This window comes from Elephantulus edwardii, unplaced genomic scaffold (assembly GCF_000299155.1).
Source record: "Elephantulus edwardii isolate Elephantulus edwardi_28Jun2011 unplaced genomic scaffold, EleEdw1.0 scaffold00088, whole genome shotgun sequence".
NCBI classification, from domain to species: Eukaryota; Metazoa; Chordata; class Mammalia; order Macroscelidea; family Macroscelididae; genus Elephantulus; species Elephantulus edwardii.
The window spans coordinates 8,758,247-8,783,549 of record NW_006399838.1 but is presented as its reverse complement, the minus strand read 5'-3'; the positions used below and the strand labels follow the sequence as shown (position 1 = coordinate 8,783,549).

General features: G+C 39.7%; 1 protein-coding gene across 2 annotated transcripts in view; it reads right to left on the bottom strand.

The window, feature by feature from the left end:
* The window catches only part of MECOM (MDS1 and EVI1 complex locus), a 389,661-nt gene extending 365,089 nt beyond the window's left edge, over window positions 1-24,572 (bottom strand). For both annotated transcript variants that reach the window (XM_006890373.1, XM_006890374.1), the window contains exon 1: window positions 24,246-24,572. In XM_006890373.1, the coding sequence (XP_006890435.1) occupies window positions 24,246-24,533 (288 nt within the window). In that variant the 5' untranslated portion in view covers window positions 24,534-24,572. The remainder of the gene's footprint in view (window positions 1-24,245) is intronic.
* Window positions 24,573-25,303: the final 731 nt, after the last annotated feature.

Here is a 25,303-nt window from a genome sequence, read left to right as displayed (position 1 = left end):
CAAAATGAGTACTACTTAATCTTGAGTAAAAAGAAAGTACTTTATGAAACTAAGAGTTAATTGGTAGAAGTTCTAAGAAGCAAAAGCATAAGTGGGTTTTAGAACAATGACAGACATAGCCACAGCTAACAGGCTGTGGTGAGGGACAGCCATCGTGGAACTGTCACCCGGATAAAGCTCTCTTTTCATTTCTGTTAATCTCTTAAGACATTATAAACGGTTAGACAGTTTCAACCTGTTCTGGTTTGAGAAAGAAATTCTAACATCCTCCATTGACCATCCATTTTTCTTTCTTTTTTTTTTATCTGTTCTCAACTGAAATGAACTAGGCCTCCAATCCCAACCATCTACACTCCCTGTTGTTAGATGGCCTTAAGTTGTTTCCAACTCCTAGTAGTCTCCTAGCGACAACAGGGCAGAACCCTGCCCACACCGCCATCATCCTCTCAATCTCGGCCTGCTTGCTCAAGTCCCTGGCAGCGGTCACCACGGCTATCTATCTCCTTGAGGAGCTTCCTCTCTCCCTTTGACCCTTCATTTTTCCAAGCAAGACGTCTTTCTCCAGAGACGGGCGCCTCCTGATCCCATGCTCACATTATGTGAGATAAAGTCTTACAATCCTTGCCTCCAACTCTAGCTATGCTTCCTTCAACCAAGACAGCTGGTTTGCTGTGTAGTCAGCCCATGGTGTATGCACTTTAAATCTAGCCTACCAAAACTCAGTAAAAGAAAAAAGGTCATATTCATCTCTGTATCCACCACATATTTTCTATCCACTTAAAACTGAATATCTTGTCACTCTGCCTAGTTAGAGCAGAGTTTATCCTATTGCCATGGAAATGCGAGGCTAAACAACTTTTATCCCTAATTCAGCACAGCTTGGATGATTGCAACCAGGGATCACTGCTCTCAAATAATTGGCCTATACATAGAAACACAGAGCCTTCAGTCTAACTTTACAAATGTATCTTCAACTCTCGGTGACGTTTCTGGTTGATGTGGAGGTTAGACATTAAAATCAATGTAATAGAGATTCCTGTCTCTATCTGATAGCTCTGATAAACTGAGTAAGGAATGAGCCTGAGTCAAACTCACAAATTACATCAAATAGCTAGCCCCTCTAAGGTATCAATACCCTTCATAACGTTCCTTAGGGTAGCTACTGAACTCAGATTATAAGAATTAATTATCAGTTACTTTCCATATTTTTTAACCTTGTTCTTTTAGTCAAATTCAATTATTCTTCAGTGTTTATATTGCTACCAATATTCTTAGAGGATTGGTATCGTCAAAGGAGACTCTCATGCTTTGGAAGTTACAATAAAGAGTGAAAAATTCACTGGCTAAAGTTACCTTCACATGTGGTTTTCTTGAGATCAATGTCTTTGCCAATTCAAAGAAGAAAACAAAGTTCAATCTTATTAAATTTCCCAATTAGTTTTGTTACTAAATAGACATTGGCTTCATGGAGTCTTCCCATGATGGGAGACTTTAGGATAGAGTGGAGTTCGCCTAAGTAAAGATCCAGTGTGAGACACTTTGAGGATAATTTTGTCGATATTTTACATGTTAGAAGACAAAACTATTACATTTTAATGGTCATGAGAACTCAAGAAGAAAATAGTTATACCCCAAGAAATTAGGGGACTCCTCTACCCACTGGTCCTGAGTCTACATCTTCAAAATCTTTCTTAGGGAATTTTCTACACACTTAGCCAAGCTCACTTTTGGGTTACTGTTACTTTCAATAGTAAATCCTCAATTAAATAATTTAAACATATGCCTTCTAATACCCTGTGAACTGGATAGCATGCCCTCAATTTTAACTAACATAGATTTTGAAATTTCCACCGTGGGGGGGAAGCTTAACCTTTGAAATGTTTTGTGTTCAAAATGCTAAAAGACAATGCTGAACTTATGACATATCATAAGGTCTTCTGCAGAGTCTGAATCCCAAAAATTCTCACCCAGAGAAATGTCTGGGTACTGACCTTCCAAATATGAAAATTTAGAAAGAAAATGACTATATACAAAACTACTGTAATATATATTACCACTTATCTGAGATACTTTCAATGGTGACATTTTCAGTTATTTTTTTTTTTTCCTCAGTGATTCAGGGGCATTCTGTCTTAAGGAGGGGATTCCGTGGAAGAGACCAAGGAAAAAAACAGATTTGCAAAATAACCAGGGTTCTTTTTTTATGTGGAATAAGGTCAAAGTCTTGCTTATTGGGAGAGTAGATTTTCATCATTTCTGCCTCAGAAAAATGTGAGATGTGATTGTTCTTCAATAATGAGAAAGGAAAGCACCACAGTTGTCAGTGACGAAAAGGGTGAATTGGGATGAAAACGCACCTATCTTCCCCCAGTTCCATAAGCCTTCCTACATGAGTCAGCAGAAGTGTGAGACAGACAATTAGACCTCTATTTTTCTGTGTGTGGCTAAAGCCTGAAAGTGCATGGTTTCTATGACTCTGGGATATTGAAGTTCAAGATAAGTGACGAAAGAAGAATGAAGAAGTCAAGATAGAAGCCTTGACAGGAAGTAGCTGAAGGCGTACATTGAAAGAGTTAGTGACAAGGAACCTTCACGAGGGATACTTTCTGGAGGCCTGAATGGTGAGCTATCATCTCTATCTCCCCTAGAACAGTAACTTCAAGAGAATATGCTAAGTAGACTTAGAGTCAAAACCTCTGGTCATCCTCCTCTACACTCTTCAGGAAGACTTAATAAAGACATCCTCAAAGGAATCTTATACACTCAAAACCCATCAGTATAGTCAACCTGTTGGGTCCAAGAAAGGTTACTTCTCAATGGTAGTTAAAAAGAGGAGACTAAATCTGATGTTATAATGGTTCTCTCTACCCACAGAATGACAACTAAAAAACAAATAATAATAATAAAAAATAAATTAGATTTTCTTCTTCTTTCTCTCACAAAAGTATATCACTTCTGAATGATGATGGCAAGATCCAGGCAGCTCTGAAGTGCTTGCTTCCGTTCACCAAACCCTGGTCAAGCACCCTTTGCCAACTGCTGCTGCTACTTCTGTGACGGGACTCTGCATACTCATGGGACATTTGAGAGACCCAAAAGGTGTCACTAGGTACTTCCTCAGTGCACATTTCCCCCACCCTTTGAAAGTGGAGCATTCCTATGAGACTTTCTGTAAGCCAAAATCATGTTAAGTGGAGAAGCAGTTATCATTAATATATATATATGAAAAATGTTGGGGTGTTAGCAGACCCCCAAATAACCTAACAAATCATACTTAAATCCCAAAAGGCACTAATATTTAGACACAGTTCAAATCTATGATGGGTTGATGCTAAGCATAGTTCTCAGGGAAAGACATTAATGAGACCATTTCCCTGTGGGAAGCACTGGGTGTCTAAAGGTGTACAGCAAAACCAATGCTCCAAACTAGTTTTGATTTTAGACTTTTTTTTTCATAAAAGTGAAAATAATATTCAGGTATCTTTTGATTAATGAGCATAAGTACAATACCTATATTGGTATTTTGTGGTGTAAAGCAAAGTTGTGAAAAGAACTCAGAGTTACTTATAACTTAAGGAAAGAATGAAATTCGTATAAATAACTTTTCAAAGATGGCTAGGCCTCCCCTGTAAGCAACTTCCTTTTTTTTTTTAAGCAACTTGCTTTTGTCTCCAAATCGGCATTGGTTTTAAACTGCCTCCCTCATAAAAAGTCAAAATAAAAGACAGACACGTATACCAAAGGTGCTTCGATTCTAGGTTTATAAAACACTAGCTGAATATGAGTGAATTCATAAAAGCAGTATCTTTTACTTAATTGAAAGTTAATTTATATCTTCCTTAGTTTTCAAAGACTAAACATGACCCAAATATAAATAAAATCTCTAAAACCAGGATAACACAAAGCACGTCCATAAGGCTAAAAAGTAGTAAAGAGTGCCTATAAGAGATGGAATTCAGAGATTTCATGTCAGCGCTGGAATAGACCTTAATGAGACTCAGAGGAGAAAGTCAAGTGACTGTTCCAAGGTCCCCCGTGTCCAAGACGGGGTAGAGCTCAAGGTCCCTGGCACCCAGCCCAGCGTTCGTTCCACTATATCACCCGGCCTCCCTGAAACACAAACCCACTAGACATATGACAAAGAAAGCAAGGAGCGAGGCCACATGAATAGCCAGATTGTTGAGGGGAGTCTGGGGGGAAGGGAGCAAAGGACTGAAGGATAATATGGTTTTACAGAAATCTATTTGCAAGTAGATACTTTGACTACCGACGTGGCAGCCCAAGAGAAAGAACAAATGAGTGACAGCAAGGACAAAGGCAGGGACAGTCTCACAAAGGGAGACCCAAGGAGTCGCAGGGCTGCGTGTATATCACCAACGCACTTCATCAAGTTGAGACCAAGACTAACAGTGAGGCAAAGCCCACCGCACACAAGGGCCCCTTTATTCCTGGGCCTTTCCTGTTTCACACACACTTTACCTGATGAAATGTTAGACCTTTTGCTCCTATTTCTGTGGGACCCTTTTGATTTTTTTCCACATTCGGCTCGCACATTTCACAACTATTTAGTGTTTCTTTTTTTAAAAAAAACAAAAAAACTTTACTTTTTTTTTTTTTTGCCAATTAATGTGCTGTGTGTGTGTGCCCTGATGACATAGTCGGAGGTTAATGAAATCAAATGAAAACAGCTTCGATTCCATTTTCCCCATCTCTTCACTATAACACATGCCGCCTACTGTTCAGCCGCGAAGTATTGCAGCTCCTGCATCAATAAAACTTCCTATTAATATTCTCTGAGGTGAAAAGACTCTATTAGCCATTTTTTTTCTCCTGTTCTTTGCTTCCAACTGTGTTTAGCTTTGGAACCCTCTGACAAATGGCCATTATTCTCTGGGCTAGTAAAAAAAAAAATTCTAAACTTTAGGGGAAACACAGTTGGTTGGAAGCCCAAGAGAATAGGCTTGTTGAATTAAATGATAAATATATGCATTTAAGGTCATTAGAGACTTTATCTCCTGTGAAGGCTATATTTGTCAGATTGATATAATTTCTCTCAACTGAGTACTTAACTCCATCAGCCAACGTTATTACGATTATTCCTTTCCCTTTAAGTGGAAGACTTCTGGCTCCCAACACGTGTGCTCTTGCTGAGCTCTTGCTTCTTGAGCGATCAAGGCACACCTTTGTTTCATTTAGTATGCAATTTTCACCTCTGACCCAAGAAATGAGTCTTGGGCTTCCTGAACTTTATTGCCTGTTAATAGACTGCTGGCTCTCTTTTCAGCAGTAATAGAAATGGCGAAGAGGCATTTCATTTAAGAGGTTGGCAGAACTGGGGGCTGAAAGACAATGTCAGAATTAAAAGCCAGTCTAGCTGAGAAAGAACATAAAGACCCCAGTGAAATGAAAGAGGAAGTTTTCCATATTCCAAAGACTGAACCCCGCTACGTAAATAAGCACCGCGGCCCAGATCTAACTCTTTCCCCACCGCCACAAAGGCAGATGCCCTGAATGGTGCTAAGTGATTGATCTAGTAATTCATCTTCAACTTACACCTATCTACAGATTTTGTTTCTCCTCATTAAACTGGAGACATCAGTGACAAACTTATGAAGTGGGAGTCTTTGGCTTCATAAAATACACACAGATGCTCGTCAGAGGCTCTTTCCTGCCTGCTTTTTAGTGACACGTGTTTATAATTTTGTCTCTATTTCATTTGCTGTGGTTTACTCTTAAGTACATCTGTTCAATTAAAATGGAAATGTGTGACATGGCCGGGACTCAGCAACTTTCAAGCTTGTTAATGAAATGTTCCGAGGTCCCTGCCTTCACTCTTTATTTGCAAAAAGAATTGCATTCTGCAGTATTCCCGTGATTGAAAACTACAAATAAAAATACCCTTTAAAACCCATACAAAGAAGTCGACTGTTTTGTTAATAGTTAAGAAAGGACATTACGACTGCCTCAGAACATTACTTTACATGAAAAGACATTATTAAAAATGATTTACAGGCCCGTGTTTGGAAACTTACAGGAAAAGTCTGATAATATATTAAACTTGTTTATTACGACTTCATATAATTTTGAATAATACTACTTTTTCCTTTGACAAGTGCCATAAACTCTGCTGGTACAGACCTAGGTTGATTATCACGAGTCAACTGTGTTGCTTAAAAAAACATGTCCAAACAATCAGTTCCTGACGGCTGCATCTCCCGTTATTAATACTCACCATCATGGTAATAACTCACCATTTCTATATTAATAAGGCAGTGAAATTTATTATGATGGTATTGAAAAGTTATTAAGCACTGCATCCCAAGTGACAAAGTACCACCACACTGTCACCATCCAAAAGCAGTTGCACATTCATCACCTACCTTTCCAGATGGTCCTGCATCTTTATCGCTCCCAGGTTGGTGACATCACCTGTTCACCCACTCAAAATTGATGATGAAAGCAAACAGATCTATCTTACTTACATTTACCAAATCAATTTCATTTTTACAGGTCGTGGCTTAGTGACATATTGACTGTTTTCGTTAATGGCATCTACCGGATTTAATGCAAGGATGTCATCTTTGATTCCTGGCTCGCATAATATGTCACTTCATAATAAATTTTTTTCCTACCATATTTACTTAATGGGAAGAATTATGAGAGCTTGTCAGTTCTCTTATTAAACACTATGATAATTCTTTTCTTTTGAGTATCATCCGGTGGGCAGCAGAGCTAATTTTATCCTTCCTAATCTCTTAAAGGGGGAAGTGGCTTCGATAGAAAGTAAAATTTTAATCCAAGACCAGACACATGCACTGTGTTTAAATACAAATCCTTTATCTCATTTACTTGTTGTTACAGAAGAACTAGGATCTATTTGTTGGTATAATTAAAATATTGTATTATCAATAAATAAAGATGAATCCATGTTACTACAGTGGAAAGATAACAGTGCAAAAATATCTTTAACAATTATGATTATGTTTCATCTTTTTGGAGTCAAAGAAGAGATTACTACAGCCCAGTCCCTTCAGCTAGTGATATTAGATTTAAAAAAAGAACCATGCATAAAACAACAACAAAACCCATCTGTATTGTAGACTATTAAGATACAGGTAGGGGAGCTCTGGTGGCCTATGTAAGGAATCGTCTTGCCAGCCCAGAGGCATGTAGTTCGACTCCACCAGTTGCTTTGTGGGAGGGAGATGGACAACACAGTCTTTCTGAAAACTTGCTGGAAGGTCAGCTACGGGTCACTTCTGACACAATGGTACAGAACAGCAGCAGGATGCAGGTACATCTTATGTTGTTGTTGTTATTGTTAAATGTCCTCAAGTCAATTGAGAGACTCTGATGCATAGAACTGCCCACAAGGCCGTGATCTTTACAGAAGAAGATCATTAGGTCTTTCTCTTCCAGAATGACTGGTGAATTCGACCAGCAACCCTTCAGTTAGCAGCTCAGAGCTTAACTGTTGTCACCACCATCACCCCTTATACTCCTGCATCATCTAAATAGGGGGAAAGAGAATATAGGAGCACAGACACTATGAGCATCTTTCTGAAAGGGCCAGAAGGAGTAAGAAAAGCACAGCCCCTGACTGCTCCAGAGTGGAAAACAGATCAAGAGCCCAGCCCCATGGTGTCTTCAGAACAGCAGCAGCAGCAAGAGGTTCAGGTACTTGTTGCTGACTCACAGTAGTGGTCCTGAGAGTCAGGGTTATTAGGGAAGAAAGTTAGAGATCAGAGGAGGCAAAGAATATCACCCAAGACAAGTCCAGGACTTAGCCCAGCAGTTCCAAGGCATAATTCCTCAATTAGTCCAGGCTCTGGTTTCAATTCAGCAGTCACATTCAAATCAGCCATAAAGGTTTGCCTGAGAGTAGTTCTAGTCAGCTTCTCTTTAAGTGGCAAGAACAACAAAATTCTTGTCTGAGGCCTTTATCTCAAGTCTCCTCTGCTTACACCTTACCCCCATTTCTCCACAACAATGCCATACACAGTCTCTTCACAACTAGGGTCTAGCTCCAGTCTCCCTCAAGTCTTGCTTCCACAAATTGTGTTCTCCTCAAGTCTTGCTGCCCAGTGTGGGAAGCACTATTTTTCTTATCCTAGTCTCACAGCTGTTGATTTGCCTGCAGTTAAAATAGCTGGAGAGCAGAGGAGACTAACTGTAATGGCTAAAAAAAGCCAACATTTAGGCTAACACCATACATATAATAAATAGTCTATAACATTTCAAGGTATGTTTACAGATCCCATCCGTTGCCCTTTCAGACAGATGGTTTTACGACATCATACGGTGTAATGTAACCATGCAACTGGAATAACTTTTTATTACTTAAAGTGCACAGCCCCTCACTGCTCCAGAGTGGAAAAAAATATAAAGAGCCCAGCCCCATGGTGCCTCTAGAATCACAGCAGTAGCAAGAGGTTCCGTTATTTGTTGCTGAGTCAGTTAGTCATACTGAGGGGGCTTGTGTGTTGTCATGAAAGCCAGGCTATTGAGATTTCAAGTATCAGTAGGGTCACCCATAATGGACATGATGCAGTGGAATTTCTAGGCTAAGAAAGACCAGGAGAAAGGACCTGGCCATCTACTTCTTAAAAAAGAAGTGGCCAGTGGAAATCATATTAATAGTAGTGGAACACTGCCCACAGTGTTGAAACATACGCCACTCATGTTTGAAGGAACTCCAAAAACAACTGGGGAAGAAAAGTCATCTTCAAGTCTAGTGATGTGGCTCAAATAAAAATTTTGGGACCTTCATTAGTTGAGGTGGCATGTCTCATAATGAAAAGAAACAGATGTAAACACCTATGAACAGTCCCAACATTCAAATATATGAAGTAGGACTACTGGAAAATTGGCAATGGTCAAAATTGAAGTGAAATAAGCAGAAATGGATTGGCATAGGTCCCTCTCTCTAGTCCACGACACCAGCAACAAGTTGAAGAGCCATGGTATTTCAATCATTGAAAAAAGGAACATTTCAAGATCAACCCTGAAGTACAATGTTGTTAGTGATAGGCTGATGCTGTATATTCATACCACTATTATTCAAATCTATATGCCAATTATGAACAGCCTGATTAATTAATTAATTGATAATCCAGTAGTGACTGGAATGTAAAAGTTAGAAACAAAGAATGTAGATCAGTATTTGGGAAATACAACATTCATACAAAAATAAAACTAGAGACCAAAGGAATCTATTTTACAAGACCAACAAATGATTTTGTAAAAAATCATAAGTGGCAGCGATATACTCTATGGGACCACCTGGTAGAATACACAGTCATAGAATCCACTAAACCTGTAAAAAGAGGACATGAAGCTCCTTCATATCATTAGTTAGAGCAAGACCGTGGCTGCCTAGAGAACAGACATCAGTCACACATATGCAAGTTCGTTGTTGTTATGTGTTATCAAGTAACCTGTGACTCATAGCGATCCTATGTACAGCAGTCCTAAACCCTGCTCTGTCCTGTGCTAATCACACTGTCTCCAGCACACCTACCCCCATGGCCCCAGTTACTGAATCAATCCATCTCATTGAAGATCTTCCTTTCTTACACCCTCCTTCCACCCACCCACCCCCCAAGCATGTCATTGTCCAACTCTGACACATAGCAAGTGACTGAAAAGGCCATGGACTGTATCAGGCATACTTCAGTCTCCAGACTGACATCATTGCTCTTCAGTACTTTGGAGAGGTCCCTAACAGCAGACTTTCCCATTGCAATATGTCTTTTAATTTCCTGGCTGCTGGTGCCAAGAGTGTTGGCTGTAGAGCCAAGCAAACTAAAGTTGTTTAAGATGTAAAGAAGTAAAACAAGTCTAAAAGAGGCAAAATAAGACCTTCAGTGTACCCTATCTGAATTTAGATCCCATTTGAGGAAAGGATTTGAAGTATTGAACACTAACAACCAAAGATGATCTGTTTGAGGGTTGACAAAAAGGATATCATATATGAAGAAGATATTAGGTCATCACAAGAAAGGAAAAAACCAAAATGAATGTCAGAAGAGATTCTGAAGCTTGCTCTTGTATATACAGTAACAAATGCAAATTGAGGAAATTATGAAGAGAGTTGAACAGATTTTTAAAAGATAGCATGAGAACACAAAATAAAGTATCATAATGAAATGCGCAAACACTGAAAGTCAGAAAACCAAAACGAAAGAATATGTTTGGCATTCTCAAGCTGGAAGAACTGAAGAAAACATGTAAGTCTCAACTTGCAATACTGAAAGGGTCTATGAACATATTATTGGATGATCCAAGAAGATGAAAGCAATACACAAAGTCACTGTGTTAAAAAAATAAAAATTGTTAGCTTTCAAACATTTCGGGCATGAGCAAATGATCTAGAATGAGTAGTACTGAAGGGTTGTGGGCGGCAAAGTACAAACTGCACTGAAGACATTAGTAAAAAACAAGATTCCAGGACTAACAGAACACAAATTGAGACAGTTCAACAAATCAATGCAACACTAGAAATTTAGACTTCTATATGCCTAGAAATTTGGATGACAGCTACATAGTTAACCAAGTGGAAGACTGTACTTTGCCAAAGAAAAGTGATCCAATAGAATGCAGAAATTATCAAATGATACTTTTAATATAATGATATTTTAATGATAATGATATAATTAATATCATATGTTACGTAAAATCTCACCAAATATAATTTAAGCATGGTTGTAGCAGTACATAAACAGAGAACTTCCAGAAAGTCAAATCAGAATCAGAAAAGATGAAGGAATAAGAGATAACATCGTTGATGGCAGATGGATTTAGGTAGAAATCTGAAAATACCAGGACGATGTGTTATGCAAAGACATTAAACAGTGTAGATCACAATTAAAGATAAGATTGTGAAGAAGGAGACTTTCAGAACCCTTAACTCTGTTCCTTGCAGAACTTGTGTATAGAGTAAGAAGCAGTCCTTTGACCAGACTATGAGGAAATCACATGACTGAAAAAAAGAAAAATCATAGCCTTTCACCGTTCTTGTTCAGACTATACATGGATCATACAGTACAAGAAATCAGGACGATTTAAAGAAGGTTTCAGCAGCAGCTTTGGAGAAGACTCATCAACAACCTCCAACATGCAGAAGACACAACCTTGACTGGGCAGTCAAGAGGACTTGAAGCATGGTCATTGTTGAAGACTACAGCCTTCAATATGGATTACACAATGCAACAGAAAGAATACAAAAATCCCCTCAATGTGGAAAGAAATGTTGATGTTGTCAAGGATTTAACTGCATTTGGATCCACAGTTAATGCCCATCGAAGTAACATTCAAGAAATCAAATATATCGGGCAAAGAAAAGTGCTACTAAGGTCCTCTTTAAAGAATTAAAAAGTAGAGTTGTCACCTTTAGCTTAGCATTCCACTTTAAGCTATTCTTAACTTTGGACTATTTTTAATTGTTTTTGGTCAAACATTCTTCTAAGTGGTATAGCCCTGGTCTGTTGCTGTGATGCTAAACACTGAGACACTGATGTGTCAAATGTGATGATAATGGTTACCCATGGTGGACAGTGTTTGTTGGAGCTCCACGATTAAAACAAGCTTGGAAGCAGGAGTGGCATCCACTTCCGAAATAGCTTGCCTCCAGAAACTCTATGAACTTGGAGAAAGGATGAAAGTCACACAAGTGTTCAGGTCTTTTGTTCATAGAGTCACCTACGACTCGATGGCACTTAACTACAGCAACAACATTCTTTACTTAAGCCATATTCTTTTCAGTCACATCATATAAATGCAAGATATGCAGGCAATGCAACAATGGACTCAAACCTAGCAAAGGTGAAGAGAATAGCGCAGACCTAGGCAATGGTTGGATCTACTGTACGTAAAGATGTTAAAACTAAGAAGGAGAGCTCTAGTGGCCTACAGGTAAGGAATGCAGCTGCCATCCCAAAGGCACGCAGTTCAAACCCACAGCTGCTCTGCAGGAGAAAGATAAGAAATTTCCCCCTGTACCACTTCTTGCTCCTGAAAACACACTAGAGGGTTAGCTATGGGTCAATTGCAACTCGACGGTACTTAACAACTAAGAAGAACCAGGACTGACTTGATGCCAACTAACTACAACAACAAAGTGAATAGAAACTGTTGGGGATGGCAGCAAAAACACTACGGAGATTTTAATTTTCCTGCTTATTATCCATGGGATATTATTCTGCTCAAGGACAGTATCCTCAAGTCACTATTCACTACTGCCAGCATTAAAAGCAAGAGATTGCAGCTCCCAGAGGGCAAATCACTGGATGTTTCCCTTGCTCTTCAAATCTCCATGATATTGTTTGTGAATAGTAGAATAATCTCAAACCAACACAAATGTTGACCCCGAGGGGGGGAAAAATAAGGAAATATTTGTTCCTAAGAATGTCTATCTGTGCTTCATTGATTATGCAAAGGCATTTGACTGTATGGATCATAACAAACTGTGGCTGACTCTGAAAAGAATGGGAATCCCAGAACATTTAATTGTGCTAATACGAAACCTATACTTGGACCAAGAGGCAGTAATCAGAACACAGCAGGGTAACACTGCATGGTTCAAAATTGGGAAGGGTGTACGCCAGGGATACATCTTGTCTCCATACCTTTTAAACATGTATGCTGAGCAGATTATCCGAGAAGCCGGGCTCTATGAGGAGAATTGTGGCATCAGGATTGGTGGAAGATCTATTAACAATCTGCGTTATGCAGATGACACAACCCTGCTTGCTGAAACTGAGGAGGACCTCATGCACTTGCTGCGAAGGGTCAAGGACTGCAGCCTTCAGTATGGACTGAGGCTCAATGTCAAGAAGGCAAAGATTCTCACCACTGGACCAATTGGCAGCATCAGGATGGACGGCGAAGAGATTGAGAGTGTTCACAGCTTCAGTTTGCTCAGCTCCACAGTCAACACTCTTGGCACCAGCAGTCAGGAAATCAAAAAGCATATCGTGATGGGAAAGTCTGCTGTTAGGGACCTCTCTAAAGTACTCAGGAGCAATGGTGTCTCTCTGGAGACTAAGGTGCGCCTGATACAGGCCATGGTATTTGCAATCGCTTGTTATGCATCAGAGAGTTGGACAATGACTAGGGAGGACAGAAGGAGAGTGGATGCTTTTGAGCTGTGGTGCTGGAGAAGGGTACTGAATGTACCATGGACTGCCAGGAAAACAGACTCATCTTGGAGAGGATTAAACCAAGCTACTCCTTGGAGGCAAGGATTCTGGGGCTTCATCTGACATACTTTGGACGTGTTGCCAGGAGGGACGGGTCCTTGGAGAGGGACATCATGCTTGGGAGGGTGGAAGGACAGCACAGGAGGGGAAGACTCTATGAGATGGATTGATTCAGTGACTGGGGTAATCGGGATGGGTGTGTCAGAGGCAGTGCGGCTGGCGCAGGATAGAGCAGGGTTTAGGGCTGTTGTGTGTAGGGTCGCTATGAGTCAAAAACAACTCGACGGCACATAACAACAACAAGAACTGAGTAATCTACCGTGTGTTTATTTCTCTAGATTGCTATGATTTACCCAAGAGAAACCACAGCCATGTGCTTCATGAGGCATTGAGAATGGAAGGGGAATGAGAAGCTGGACCCAATACTGCAACCTAGACGGGCAGCAATTGTCAGCCCCCTCCTTGCTCGGCGACAAGCTTTGCTTTAAAGGTGTGCAGGTCGATGGGACCTGCAATGTTTACCTTGCCCTATTCAGGTAAAGAAGGAAGAGCAATCCCCTCCTGTGCAATTGATTGCTTCTGAAAATCACAGGAGGGTCAGCTCTGTGTCGGTTCCAACTGCACAGCACACAAGAACAGATAGTAGGGAGCTCCGGAGGCCTGGGGTTACGGAGCTGCGCTGCCCAGCTGAAGGCATGCCGTTCTAATCCACAGGGAAAAAGATGGATAATCTTTCTCCATGAATTTCACTGCCTCTGAAAACATGTTGAAGCATCAGCTATGGGTAGGTTTCAACTTGATCGTACATAACAACAACAATCACAACACCACCACCAACACACAGCTGCAGTGACGTTCCAGGACAATCCAAGAGGATGGATAAACTTGGGACCAGAGTGTCTCCATTTAGTATTTTTGCCCTCTACTGTTTAACCTCAGTCAAATGGGTAGAAATTTGTATTCCCACAGAAATACTCTAGAATATTCTTTGGAAACCATGTCCAGGTTCTCCTCTATCTCTGTAATTGGAATGATACCAGCCTAACTTGGGGCAGAGCCTAGGGAACTTGTTACTACCTGTAGACTGGTTCACTTAAGGAGATTCTTTAAGCTCATCTGTCAGGTGGACGTATCCGAACTCATGGTTAGGGAGAGTCTTGCCCTTGGGTGAGACTTCCAAGAAAACAAGGATTCAGGCTGGCAGTGTTGCGAGACCAAGGAGAAACACTTTTTACTTTTTTCTTTCTTAGTTCTTTTTTGTTTTAGAGCAGCTGGCCTCTTCCAGGGTGGAGATAGTGTGCTGGCATCTCACATCTCACACCTGGTGAATTCCTACCACAAGAATCTAAACAATGAAAAAAAAAAAGAAAAAACAAATTATCCACACCTGTGGCAGTCGACCAATCGAGGCCTCCGTGCCATGCCGGGCACACCTGAGAAGCTTGGGAGGTCAGCTGCAGTGTCAGAGGAAAATACCACTGTCAGCTGGTCACTCGGAGGCACAGAGGTGTGCACATCCCATGGGTCTGTGACAGGAGCTGACGCATCACCCATGCACAAGAAAAAAAATTATATAGAGATATAGAGATAGATATAGATAGATATAGATGATGATATAGATATAGATGATATAGATATATAGATATAGATTAGAGATAGAGAGCAATAGAGATAGCGATAGTGATGTGATAGAGATAGAGAGAGATAGATGGAGGAGAGATAAAAGACAAGCTTTCCAACTAGAAATATTTGTTAGCATTGAAAGGAGCCGGGTGGCAGAGTCATTCAAAAACTTTTGCTACTAACTAAACCATCAGTTGTCCAAAGCCACCACTCTCCACAGGAGAAAGATGGATAGTAGCCTGGTTCCACAAAAACTGTTTTTGATGTTAATGTTTGAGTCTAACTCATGGACAAAGCTTCAGAATCCTTGCCTCCAAGGAGCAGCCCAGTTTAACCATCTCCAGGATGGACCTGTTCGTTTTCTTAGCAGTCCATGGAATATTCAATACTCCAGCACCACAGCTCAAAGGCACCAATTTTCCTTCTATCCTTCCTAGTCATCGTCCAACTCTCTGATGCATAGCAAGTGATTACAAAGACCATGGCCTATATCAGGCACACCCTAGTCTCCAGAGTGACACCATTGCTCTTCAGTACTTTGGAGCGGTCCCTAACAGCAGAATTTCCCATCGTAATAAGTATCCTAAATATAAAGCAAAACAAAACAAAAATCCTGTGCCATCCTCATAGCCTTCATGACGTTTAATGCCATTATTACAATCATCTGTCAATCTAGCATATTGAGAATTTCATTCTTTTCTACTGACTCTCTTCTTTATTGAGCATGGTATCCTTCTCCAGGGTCTGGTCCCTCCTGACAACATGTCCTGATAATAAAACGGAGTATCTGAGGAGTCTCGTCTTACTGTAAAGGGCATTGCAGCAGTCTTTCTTTCAATGTAGATATATTTGTTCTTCTGATCATCCATGGTTCAGTTCATGGTTTTCACCACCACCACAAATCTAAGGTTATTTTTGTTGTTATGTGCAGTCGAGTCACCTGTGACTCACAGCGACCCTATATACAATAGCCCTAAACCCTGCTCTCTCCTGTGCTAATCTTACTGTCTCCAATACATCTACCCCATTACCATAGTCACTGAATCAATGAACCTCTTCGAGGGTCTTCCTCTCCTGAGATGTTCCTCCACCCTCCCAAGCATGATATCCTTCTCCAAGGACTGGTCCCTCCATGCAACATCTCCAAAGTATGTCAGACTAAGCTTTAGAATCCTTGCCTCCAAGGAACAGCCTGGTCTCACCCTCTCTAGGATGAACCTGTTTGTTCTCCTAGCAGTCCATAGTATATTCAATACTCTTCTCCAGCACCACAGCTCAAAGGCATCAACTCTCCCTCTATCAACCCTAGTCATTGTCCAGGTCTCTGACACATAGCAAGTGATAGCAAAGACCATGGCCTGCATCAGATGCACCTTAGTCTCCAGAGAGACACCATTGCTCTTCGGTACTTTAGAGAGGTCCCCAACAGCAGACTTTCTCATCGCAATACGTCTTTTAATTTTCTGGCGACTGGTGCCAAGAGTGTTGACTGTGGAGCCAAGTAAACTAAAGCTGTGAACAATCTCAGTCTCTTCACCCTCCACCCTGATGCTGCCAATTGGCCCAGCTTTTCTAAGCATATGTTGTTGTTGTTGTTATGTGCCGTCGAGTCGCTTGTGACTCATAGCGACCCTATGTACAACAGCCCTAAACCCTGCTCTGTCCTGTGCCTATCGCACTGTCTCTGACACTCCCATCCCGATTATCCCAGTCACTGAATCACTCCACCTCATAGAGGGCTTTCCCCTCCTGCGCTGTCCCTCCACCCTACCAAACATGATGTCCTTCTGAAAATTCTGTGGCTTGAGTCAAGTGCACTTTAGTCCTCAAAGTGACAGTTACCTTTTTATTAAAATTTTATCTTAATGAAAGTTTACAGAGACTTTGGATTTCCATTCACTCATTGTTGCACTTTTCTCCCTGGTCATCCCCAAACCCCAAATTCACTCTTTTTGAAGGGTAAAAGAAAAAATTCTTTCATTGTTATTCAATTCCTCCCCCTAATCTATGATTAGATATTATTGTTATGACAGGAGACAGTTAACTTTTAACACTTGAAGGAGATCCTTTGTGGCAGATGTGTCCACTGCTACAGGACGTTTGATTTCCTGGCTAATGCTTCCATGGGCATCAATTGTGAATCCAAGTAAAAGGAAATCTTTGACCATTTCAGTCTTTTCTCCAGTCATCATGATGTTCTTTATCGGTACAGCTTTTTTGCTTTTTTTAGGTTGTAACGTGTAGTCTCTGTTCTTCATATAAGTGCTTCAAGCCTTTCATTCATCAACCAAGGTTCTATCATCTAGGTTTCAGGTTGTTGATGAATCTTCCTCAGATCCTGGTGGTATCTTCTTCTTCTGTGTCCACTCTACCACATTATTTTTTTTGCTCAGGGTACAAATTGAGTAAATGTGGTGGAATTATACAACTCGGATGCATACCATTTCTGATTTTAAGCCACGTTATACCGCCTTCTGTATGACTCACCGCCTGTTAGTCTAGGTGAAACTTTCACACGAGCAAAAAGACCTGTTCTATGATCGCTGTTCTTGTCAATGTTAGCTACAACTTTTCACGACCTCATGGGGAAGTTCTGCTTTGTCAGGGTCACAATGAGTCAGCATCAAGTCAAAGACAATGGGTATCTAGTGAGTAATTCTCACCCTCTACCTATTTTTACCCTCAAGAGGGAAGGTAACTTCCTTTCAAGATCACCTCCTTGGTCCTACGTTATTTTGCCAAATTCAGAAACTGGGTAACCAGTCCAAATAATAGAAAATAAATTGTATTGAATATGCTAAGTCTGCGTGTATCAAAAAGACAGAAAATGTGAGGTCTAGATTATAAGGATTTGAGAAAGCAAAGTCTTAGAGAAAAAGTAGCTACTAGATGTATGAGAAAATCAGGAGGAAAAGGGAATACTAGATTTGATTTAAGCTTCTCAAGATGAATGCAATATCCTTTGATGTTTCTTGGGGGGAAAACCGGTTCATCAGCTTTCTTTAAAAAAAAAATTATAATGACTGACAAAGTGAAGAAGTCTGTGGGGTGTAAAACAATGGGAGTGAACTCTGCTGTAAACTGAGAAGCTGGAAGTCTAACTAGGGGAACCTTGGAAGAAAGATCTGGTGGTCTACTTCTGAAACGTCGGTCCTGATAAACCCTGTGGCCACAGTTCTATTGTTATCCATATGCATCATGCATCATATGGGGGTCACCATGCATCAGAGTCTACTCAGAGGAACTGGGCTGGACCAAGGTAGAGCCTCAAGGCGGTCCAAAGTTATATAAGTTAGAGAAAGGACTGCGCTTAAAGTACCATCCTCACTAATTCCACAATAACACACACACAGAGACCTGTGTAAGATTGCACAGTATGGATTTTGGCTACAGATGGAACATAAGGAAATCAGTGTTTCTGGATCAGGTGACACTCTACAGCTGACTTCCTAGGATTAAGTCAAGAAGTCCAAACAAATTGCTTTCTGTCTCTTGGGCAGCATTTGACTGGTGGAATAAAAGTCTGATCTGACAGCTGATGGAATGCATGCTTAGAAGAGTGATCGGTCTGGATCTTGAAGCAGTGGGAGGTGGTGACATGGCGAACAATAGAATGAACATTTTATTGTTCTTGAACCTGCTTTTCTTTCCCCACGTCCCCCCCCCCCCCCGAGTGTAAGCAACTCTCCATGAAGCCACCTCTGAGATCTCTTTTGGGCATCTGTCCACAGATCACATTAAGGTGTAGCCCTGCGTAGTGGGGCAAATGATCTCGCCTAACTGTCCAGCCTTTCACCTCAGATCAGTACAAGGAATATTCATTCATAAAAAGGGCAAATCTAGAAAACTGTGGCCATCAAGTTGATTCTGCCCTACAGTAACCCTACTGGACTGAGTAGAACTGCTCAGCTGTAATCTTTAAAGAAGCAGCTTCTGTACCTCTGTGGAGAGGCTGCTGGATTCCTGTTGATCAGCGGTCAAGTGGCTAATTATTGCACTCCAGGACTCATTTTAAAAAGAACGATCAAATTCCGTGTGTTGTATTAAATATTATTATATAAAATATTGAGTTCTAAAAACGGACTAAATAAGGATGACAGAAGAATTGATGCCTTTGAATTGTGGTGCTAGAGAAGAACTCTGAACATTCCACAGACCGCCAAGAGGACAAACAGGTCTGTTCTGGAGACAGTGAAACCAACTTGCTCTCTGGAGGCAAAGATTTTGAAGCTCCATCTCACATCGTTAGGGTATGTTCTGCAGGAGGGACCAATCTTTGGGGAAAGAGAGCAGAAATCTGCACCAACGCTTCCATCTATAATTCTGACACGTATTTGAATCTGTTCATTCCTGTTACTTCACTGACCCTCGAGGAAAAGCTCTCGTTGTGTGCCCTGCAGTTCATTTCACAATGAGAACTTCTCCATGGGGTTTCAAGGCTGAAATCTTTATGTGAACAGACTGCCAGGTATTTTCTCCCACTGAGCAAGAAGCAGACTCAACCTACTGAGTTTTTCAGTTAGCAAAGAAGTGCTTAACCTCTGAGAGCAGAATATTCTGATACCAAGGACTCCCAACAATATATTAGAGAATCCGGAGGCATTATAAAGAATATTTGTTGACCAAGTCCTAGAGTTATCTGTCAAAACTAGTAAGTGGGAATATTTTTCTAAACATCTTATGTTTTGAACCCAGAAGGTTTATATTCATTTGCTGACTATAGAAGAAAGTAAAATCCTGCAATTACAGAAATGACTAAGGAAGACATTAATTTTATTGCATTTTCTAAGACAGTGCCCCACTGGTAAGAAGGAGCACTGCCAACCCAAAGGCATGGGTTGAAACCTACCCACTGCTGCATGGGAGAAAGATGGGCAACGTATTCTGTGTAACTTCCTACTTCAGAAAACCATTGGAGGGCCAGCCACGAGTTGATTCTGCTTCAACAGTACATAACAAGACAGATTAGAGATTTATATGATTCTTAATTATTTTTAAAAGGTCATTATATTTCTTGGAAAAAAGGAATAACTCAAATTCTACTTGACCACTGAGAATAAAAGAAATAGACTCCTGATATTTCGGAAACTTTCAAAAACTTGATAAAAGATTTGTCCATATATTGACAATATTTTGGAAGTTCTAGAAGGTGCAAGATGTGTAAACAGGTTGGACTTCATCATGGCTTTTCAAAAAGTAGAAGATGATTAAGTTCTTTGATCTTAACAGCACTGTTATTGTTGTTGTATAATGTAAAGTTGATTCCTACCTAACATGCTCTATGAGTAGAACTGTCCCACAAGATTTCCTGGGCTGCAATCTTTATGGGAGTAGATTGGGACTTCTTTGCTGCTTTTTGCTAGTTTCAAAGGAAATCAACCCTCTGGCACAGTTTGAACACCAAACAGCTTGCCATGAGAAGAAGAAATTGACTTGATAGCAACTAGCAATGTGGGGTGAATTTTAATAAACACATCATGGTAACATCTATATACTGCTAACATTAGGCAACACTGAGTAAGGAATATAAAAAAAAATTTCTGCATTATCTTTGCAATTTTTGTAAATCTAACACAATTTAAAACATTTTTAAAATGTTAATATTTACTTTAAACCAGAACTATTACACAAACAGATACATGCACACCCATGTTTATTGTTGTGTTGTTCACAAGTGTTGTTCACAATAGTGAAGGGTTGGAAACAACCCAAGTGCCCATCAACAAATGAATGGCTAGAATGGCTGTGGTATATCCACACAATGGAATACTATGATGCATTGAAAAACAAGGAACTCATGCAATATTATTCAAAATGGGTGATCCTGAAGGACATAATGCTGAGTGAAATTTCTTAGTCATAAAATGACAAATACAGCATAATGCCACTGTGGTAGAACAGGACTGGCATGGGGGGGTTGGAGGAGAAACTAAGAAAAGAGGAGATAAAGAATGTACACTGAATTTAAATAGAAGAGGAGAAGAACTGTAAAAGAAATCTATGATGAGGTATTAGTTGCATGACAATAGTCCAGAATAAGAGGAACATAGCAAAGTGTACTGGGGGAGGGAGTGAGGGAGGAAATGATGCAACAATGAAAGAATCTTTTTAAAGAAAAAAGCGAACTGGGGTGGGAGGTAGGGAAGAAAATGGGCAACAATGAATAAATGAAAATTCAAGTTTTCTGTAAACTTTCGTTAAAATATCAATAAAAAAGAACAAAAACAAAAAATTCTTTTATGTTGTGTGCATACAAAATTCATATATGTTCTCTTTCATTCGTGTACATTGTACGTCACACATTCCTTCATTCACATTGTGTTTCATACAATCATTTTTTAAGGAGCTCTGGTGGCGTGTCCACAGTGTGTTGCACAATGTTTTTTTCTAAAAAGCTGACATAGAATCCTCATTATAGTGTTAGTTTAAGATTTTAATTTTAAAATTTAGAGTCTATTTGACTTAAATCTGTAAGAAATGTTCAGTGTTGCATGTTATTATCTTTCACATGGGAAATGCAGGTGAGCTAAGACTAGACTCATAAAACAAAAGGGCTATTAAATTGATAATACAGCTTTCAATAAAATACCTAATAAAGTCTTTACAGATATTTTCACAAGTTATAAATTTTTAAAAATATTAATACCAAAATATATGTATGGTCCACACAGTAAAAATTATAATGGGTTCTGCACTTTTTAAAAAGCGGCATCTCTACCTGAATATAACTTAAAACTAGAAATAGCTCTTGCTTCTTGTTGTTGCATGTCATCAAGTCAGAACTGACCCATAGCTGACCCTCCAATGACCTTTCACATCAGTACATCACATGGGAGGAGACTGCCCATCCTTCTCCCACAGAGCGGCTTGTGGGTGCAAACTGTGTGCCTTTGGGATTGGGTTTGATGTACAGCAGCTTCTTACCACTAGGCCACTAGTAACTAGAAAGTATAAACTCGTTTTTTCTTTCAACAATCTGAGTCAACTAATTAATCCATAGTAGATGTACTTGAACTTCTAGGAAACAGCAGTAAGACAAAAAAAAATCTATAATATCAATAACTCAACTAATGTGTAGATCCGTAGTAAGTCTGTATTTCCAACACTTTTTTTTTTAAGATTAACATTCATTGACTTCTTTTACTGAGCAGAAGAGTCCCTGGATGGTGCAAATGGTTAAGAATTTGCTTCTAACTAAGAGGTTGGTGGTTTGAATCTTCCTGAGGAGACTTAAGAACTATAGCACTATGGAGTGGCTAATCTAACAGGAGAGAAATTAGCTATCCTAAAAGGCAACTCTGACATGGACGATTAAAAATGAGTACTCAGGCATGGACCTTTGTATAGACTTTCTCACCATTTAGTTTTGTAGTAACTAGACTAATTGTTGTTTAAAAAAAATAAAACAGAAAGGCAGAGATACAAAGTATCTTCTGCTCTTGGGTGGATAGCAAATTCACCAAAATCATGAAAACAAGACTCATTCTTACTCTGGTTATAACACTCCAGACCATACAATCCACGGTCTCAAAAGCAAGGTTGACCAGTACAATGGTCAAGTGAGCTACTGAATTGACTGGCTGAATTCTTGGAGAATAGGAATGCATGATCTTTGGCCAACAATTCATTAACTATAGAGCTGTCTTGAATGGTTTGTCTTGAAACAATGAAACAACTCAGTTCCAACATAATGGAAAGAATCACTTTACACTTCTCAAGGTAAATATCTATCCTCTATATGTGGAAGACATTGTACTCCAAAGAGGGGGAAAAAATCATTATTTTTAAATTTCCTCTAGCTCCAGTTTTTCCCATGTTTACCCCCCTTCCATAAGTATCCTGTCGAAGCAGCACAGACCTCCATTTCCCAGCACAGTAATTACAAAATGATTTTGTTATTAAGCTGTGGTTTATTCCCACGTCTTCTGGATAGTCTCGAGCAGGACTGCACTTGCTTAACTCTAGAGATTTTATAATAAAAGTTTAATAAGTTACTTATTATTACAAGGTTTATAGCCATTATTTAAAGGTGAACAATAATGACGTAAAGTTTGCACGTATTTGGTTTAAAACGTATTCAACTCACATATCAGTTAACGCTACAATGACTAAAAAAAACAAAACAAAACAACAAACCACAAACAAAAAAACCACCACCACCAAATCTCTTATCAATACACCTGTTTACAGGGACTGTAGCTAAACTCCAGGACTGTAGCTTAGGATTCAGCCAAAAAGTGGTTCTCGTTTGTAAACACGTCAAATCCAGGCCTTAACTTTTATCCTTTTAGAATTCAAAAGAAGATTGTTTTTATTACAGCATTTTTTAACAGATTTCACAAAGGAACACGTAAAAAAAGAAAAAGGAGATAGAATGTTGAAATTAAGTCCTGAAGGCACGGCATATTTATTCCTATTTAAAAAGCTAATCAGATATTCTATTAATGATCATAAATATTAAGAGAAAACACCCAAATAAATCTAGCTTATCTGACTTCTGTCTCACTGTAATATTATGAAAGCTCAGTCACATCTCAAAAAAACACCTTCTTAGCTTTGTAGACATTGACTACAAGTATACAGAGACTAGATTTTCCAGAAATTATAAACATAGGACATACACACAAACACACACACCTTGAGTAGAACTGTCAACTCAGAAGAAAAACACAATGAACTATCTTTGTACAAATAAAACAGATTTACATTTCATGTTCATACTGTAACTTCATATTCTTAGATAACGCTAGATGGTTTCTTTGAAAAGTATGGCTGAAATCAGTACTTGATTTTCTTTTCAGAATTATTATTTGCTGCCTTCCTAAGGCAAAAATTATTCATTAAATCAATTTGAATATAAAATGTTATCTCAGAATTTGCCACAGTGCTCCAATTCTAGAAACATGAAGAGTCAAAGCAAGGTTTTCACACACACAAAAAAGGGGGGGTGTAAATTACACTAGACAAAGAACAAAATAAACACAAAGAATGAAACTAAAACTAAATTAAACCAGAATCACATAAAGAAAATAAATGTTTCATTCTGATATATCAATTCTTTTTCCCTCCAAGAAGAGAAAATAAAATAAATGGTAACTTTCATTTGCCTATGCCACATAGTACATAAAAATAGATGACCAGCCTCACTGTTTGGAAAAGTATCTATAAAAAACTGTGTTTGCTTCCCTTATACTTTTTTCAAGTTGATACAATTCTTTGACCATTTATTAGGTTGGCCCTTTCTATTCCTATGCCATAATTTGTTTCTATCAAGAAACAGGATTATAAGAAGTAATTCATTCTAAAGACATATTCAAGGACCTAGTGCAAGAAATGGAATTTGCTTTATGACTATCTAACAATTCCTCTCTTCTCCACAACACAGAAAAAACCGCAGCATGTGAATGAAAAATATGCTCTTACCTCCCATCCGTAACTGGGGTCTTTCAGACTTGACCTCTGCTCTCCGACGTAAGGCCCGAACTTCTCACCAGGTTCAATCTTTCTTTTGGTCCATATTCCTAGTCCTGCTCCAGGTATACTGGACTCTCGTAGTTCGAACTCCGCAGGGATGGGGATATCATCAGGGATGTAGATGGGGGCTTTGTAAGGAGAGCCTTCCTTGGGGGTAAATGTTTCACTGGAGGTGGCTGGCGAGCATGGCTCTTGAAGATTGAGAGACGTGCTAACTACTCCCTCTGCATCTGGCATTTCTTCCGAAGCTACTTCAGAGTAGCTGCCATATACACACTCGTTACCTGTGAATGGAGAAGAACGTGATGAGTTCCCGCTGATGAGCTGTTGGTTCTGTCAGCATCACTTAAGTTACCACCAGCCAGGGCCAATTTATGCACAGTTTAGCAAATCCCTTCTCCACCTTGCGTTAACCCCCACAGGCAGTCACAGATCACAGATGGGGACTGGCGTGACAATAAGGATCTCACTGGCTGACTGCAGATTTAGAACATCTTTCTAACCGTCCTAGGCTGGAAATTCTGTTGATGTCGATTCGGTATCACAAAAGGATGAAAGTATCCACTGACTGAAGTAAGGTGACTTGTTCGTGAGTCGCCTGGGTGGGGAATCTGACCTGGATCCCTTACACAAGAGCACACTCTCCTGCAGGCTCCTCACTCTTCCCTTGGACACTCTGCTGCTGCTCTTGACCCATAGCTAGCCGATGCTCCAACAAGCTTCCATGGCCATTAATCACAGAGGAGGAGACTGCCCATTTTTCTATTGTGGAGCAGCTGGTGGATTAGAACCTTCTGCCTTTGGATTGGCACTGCCTCTCCCTACACTTGGCCACCAGAGCTACTGTCCTCTGATACAGGACAAATCCTATAGCTTGGTAATTCCCCTCTAATGTAGTTGGTTCTTGGAAGAACAAATAGGAAAGACCACAGGCTGTAATCCAGAGATTATATCTAATTATTATATCGAATCATTATATAAAATAATATAATTATATGTAATATTAT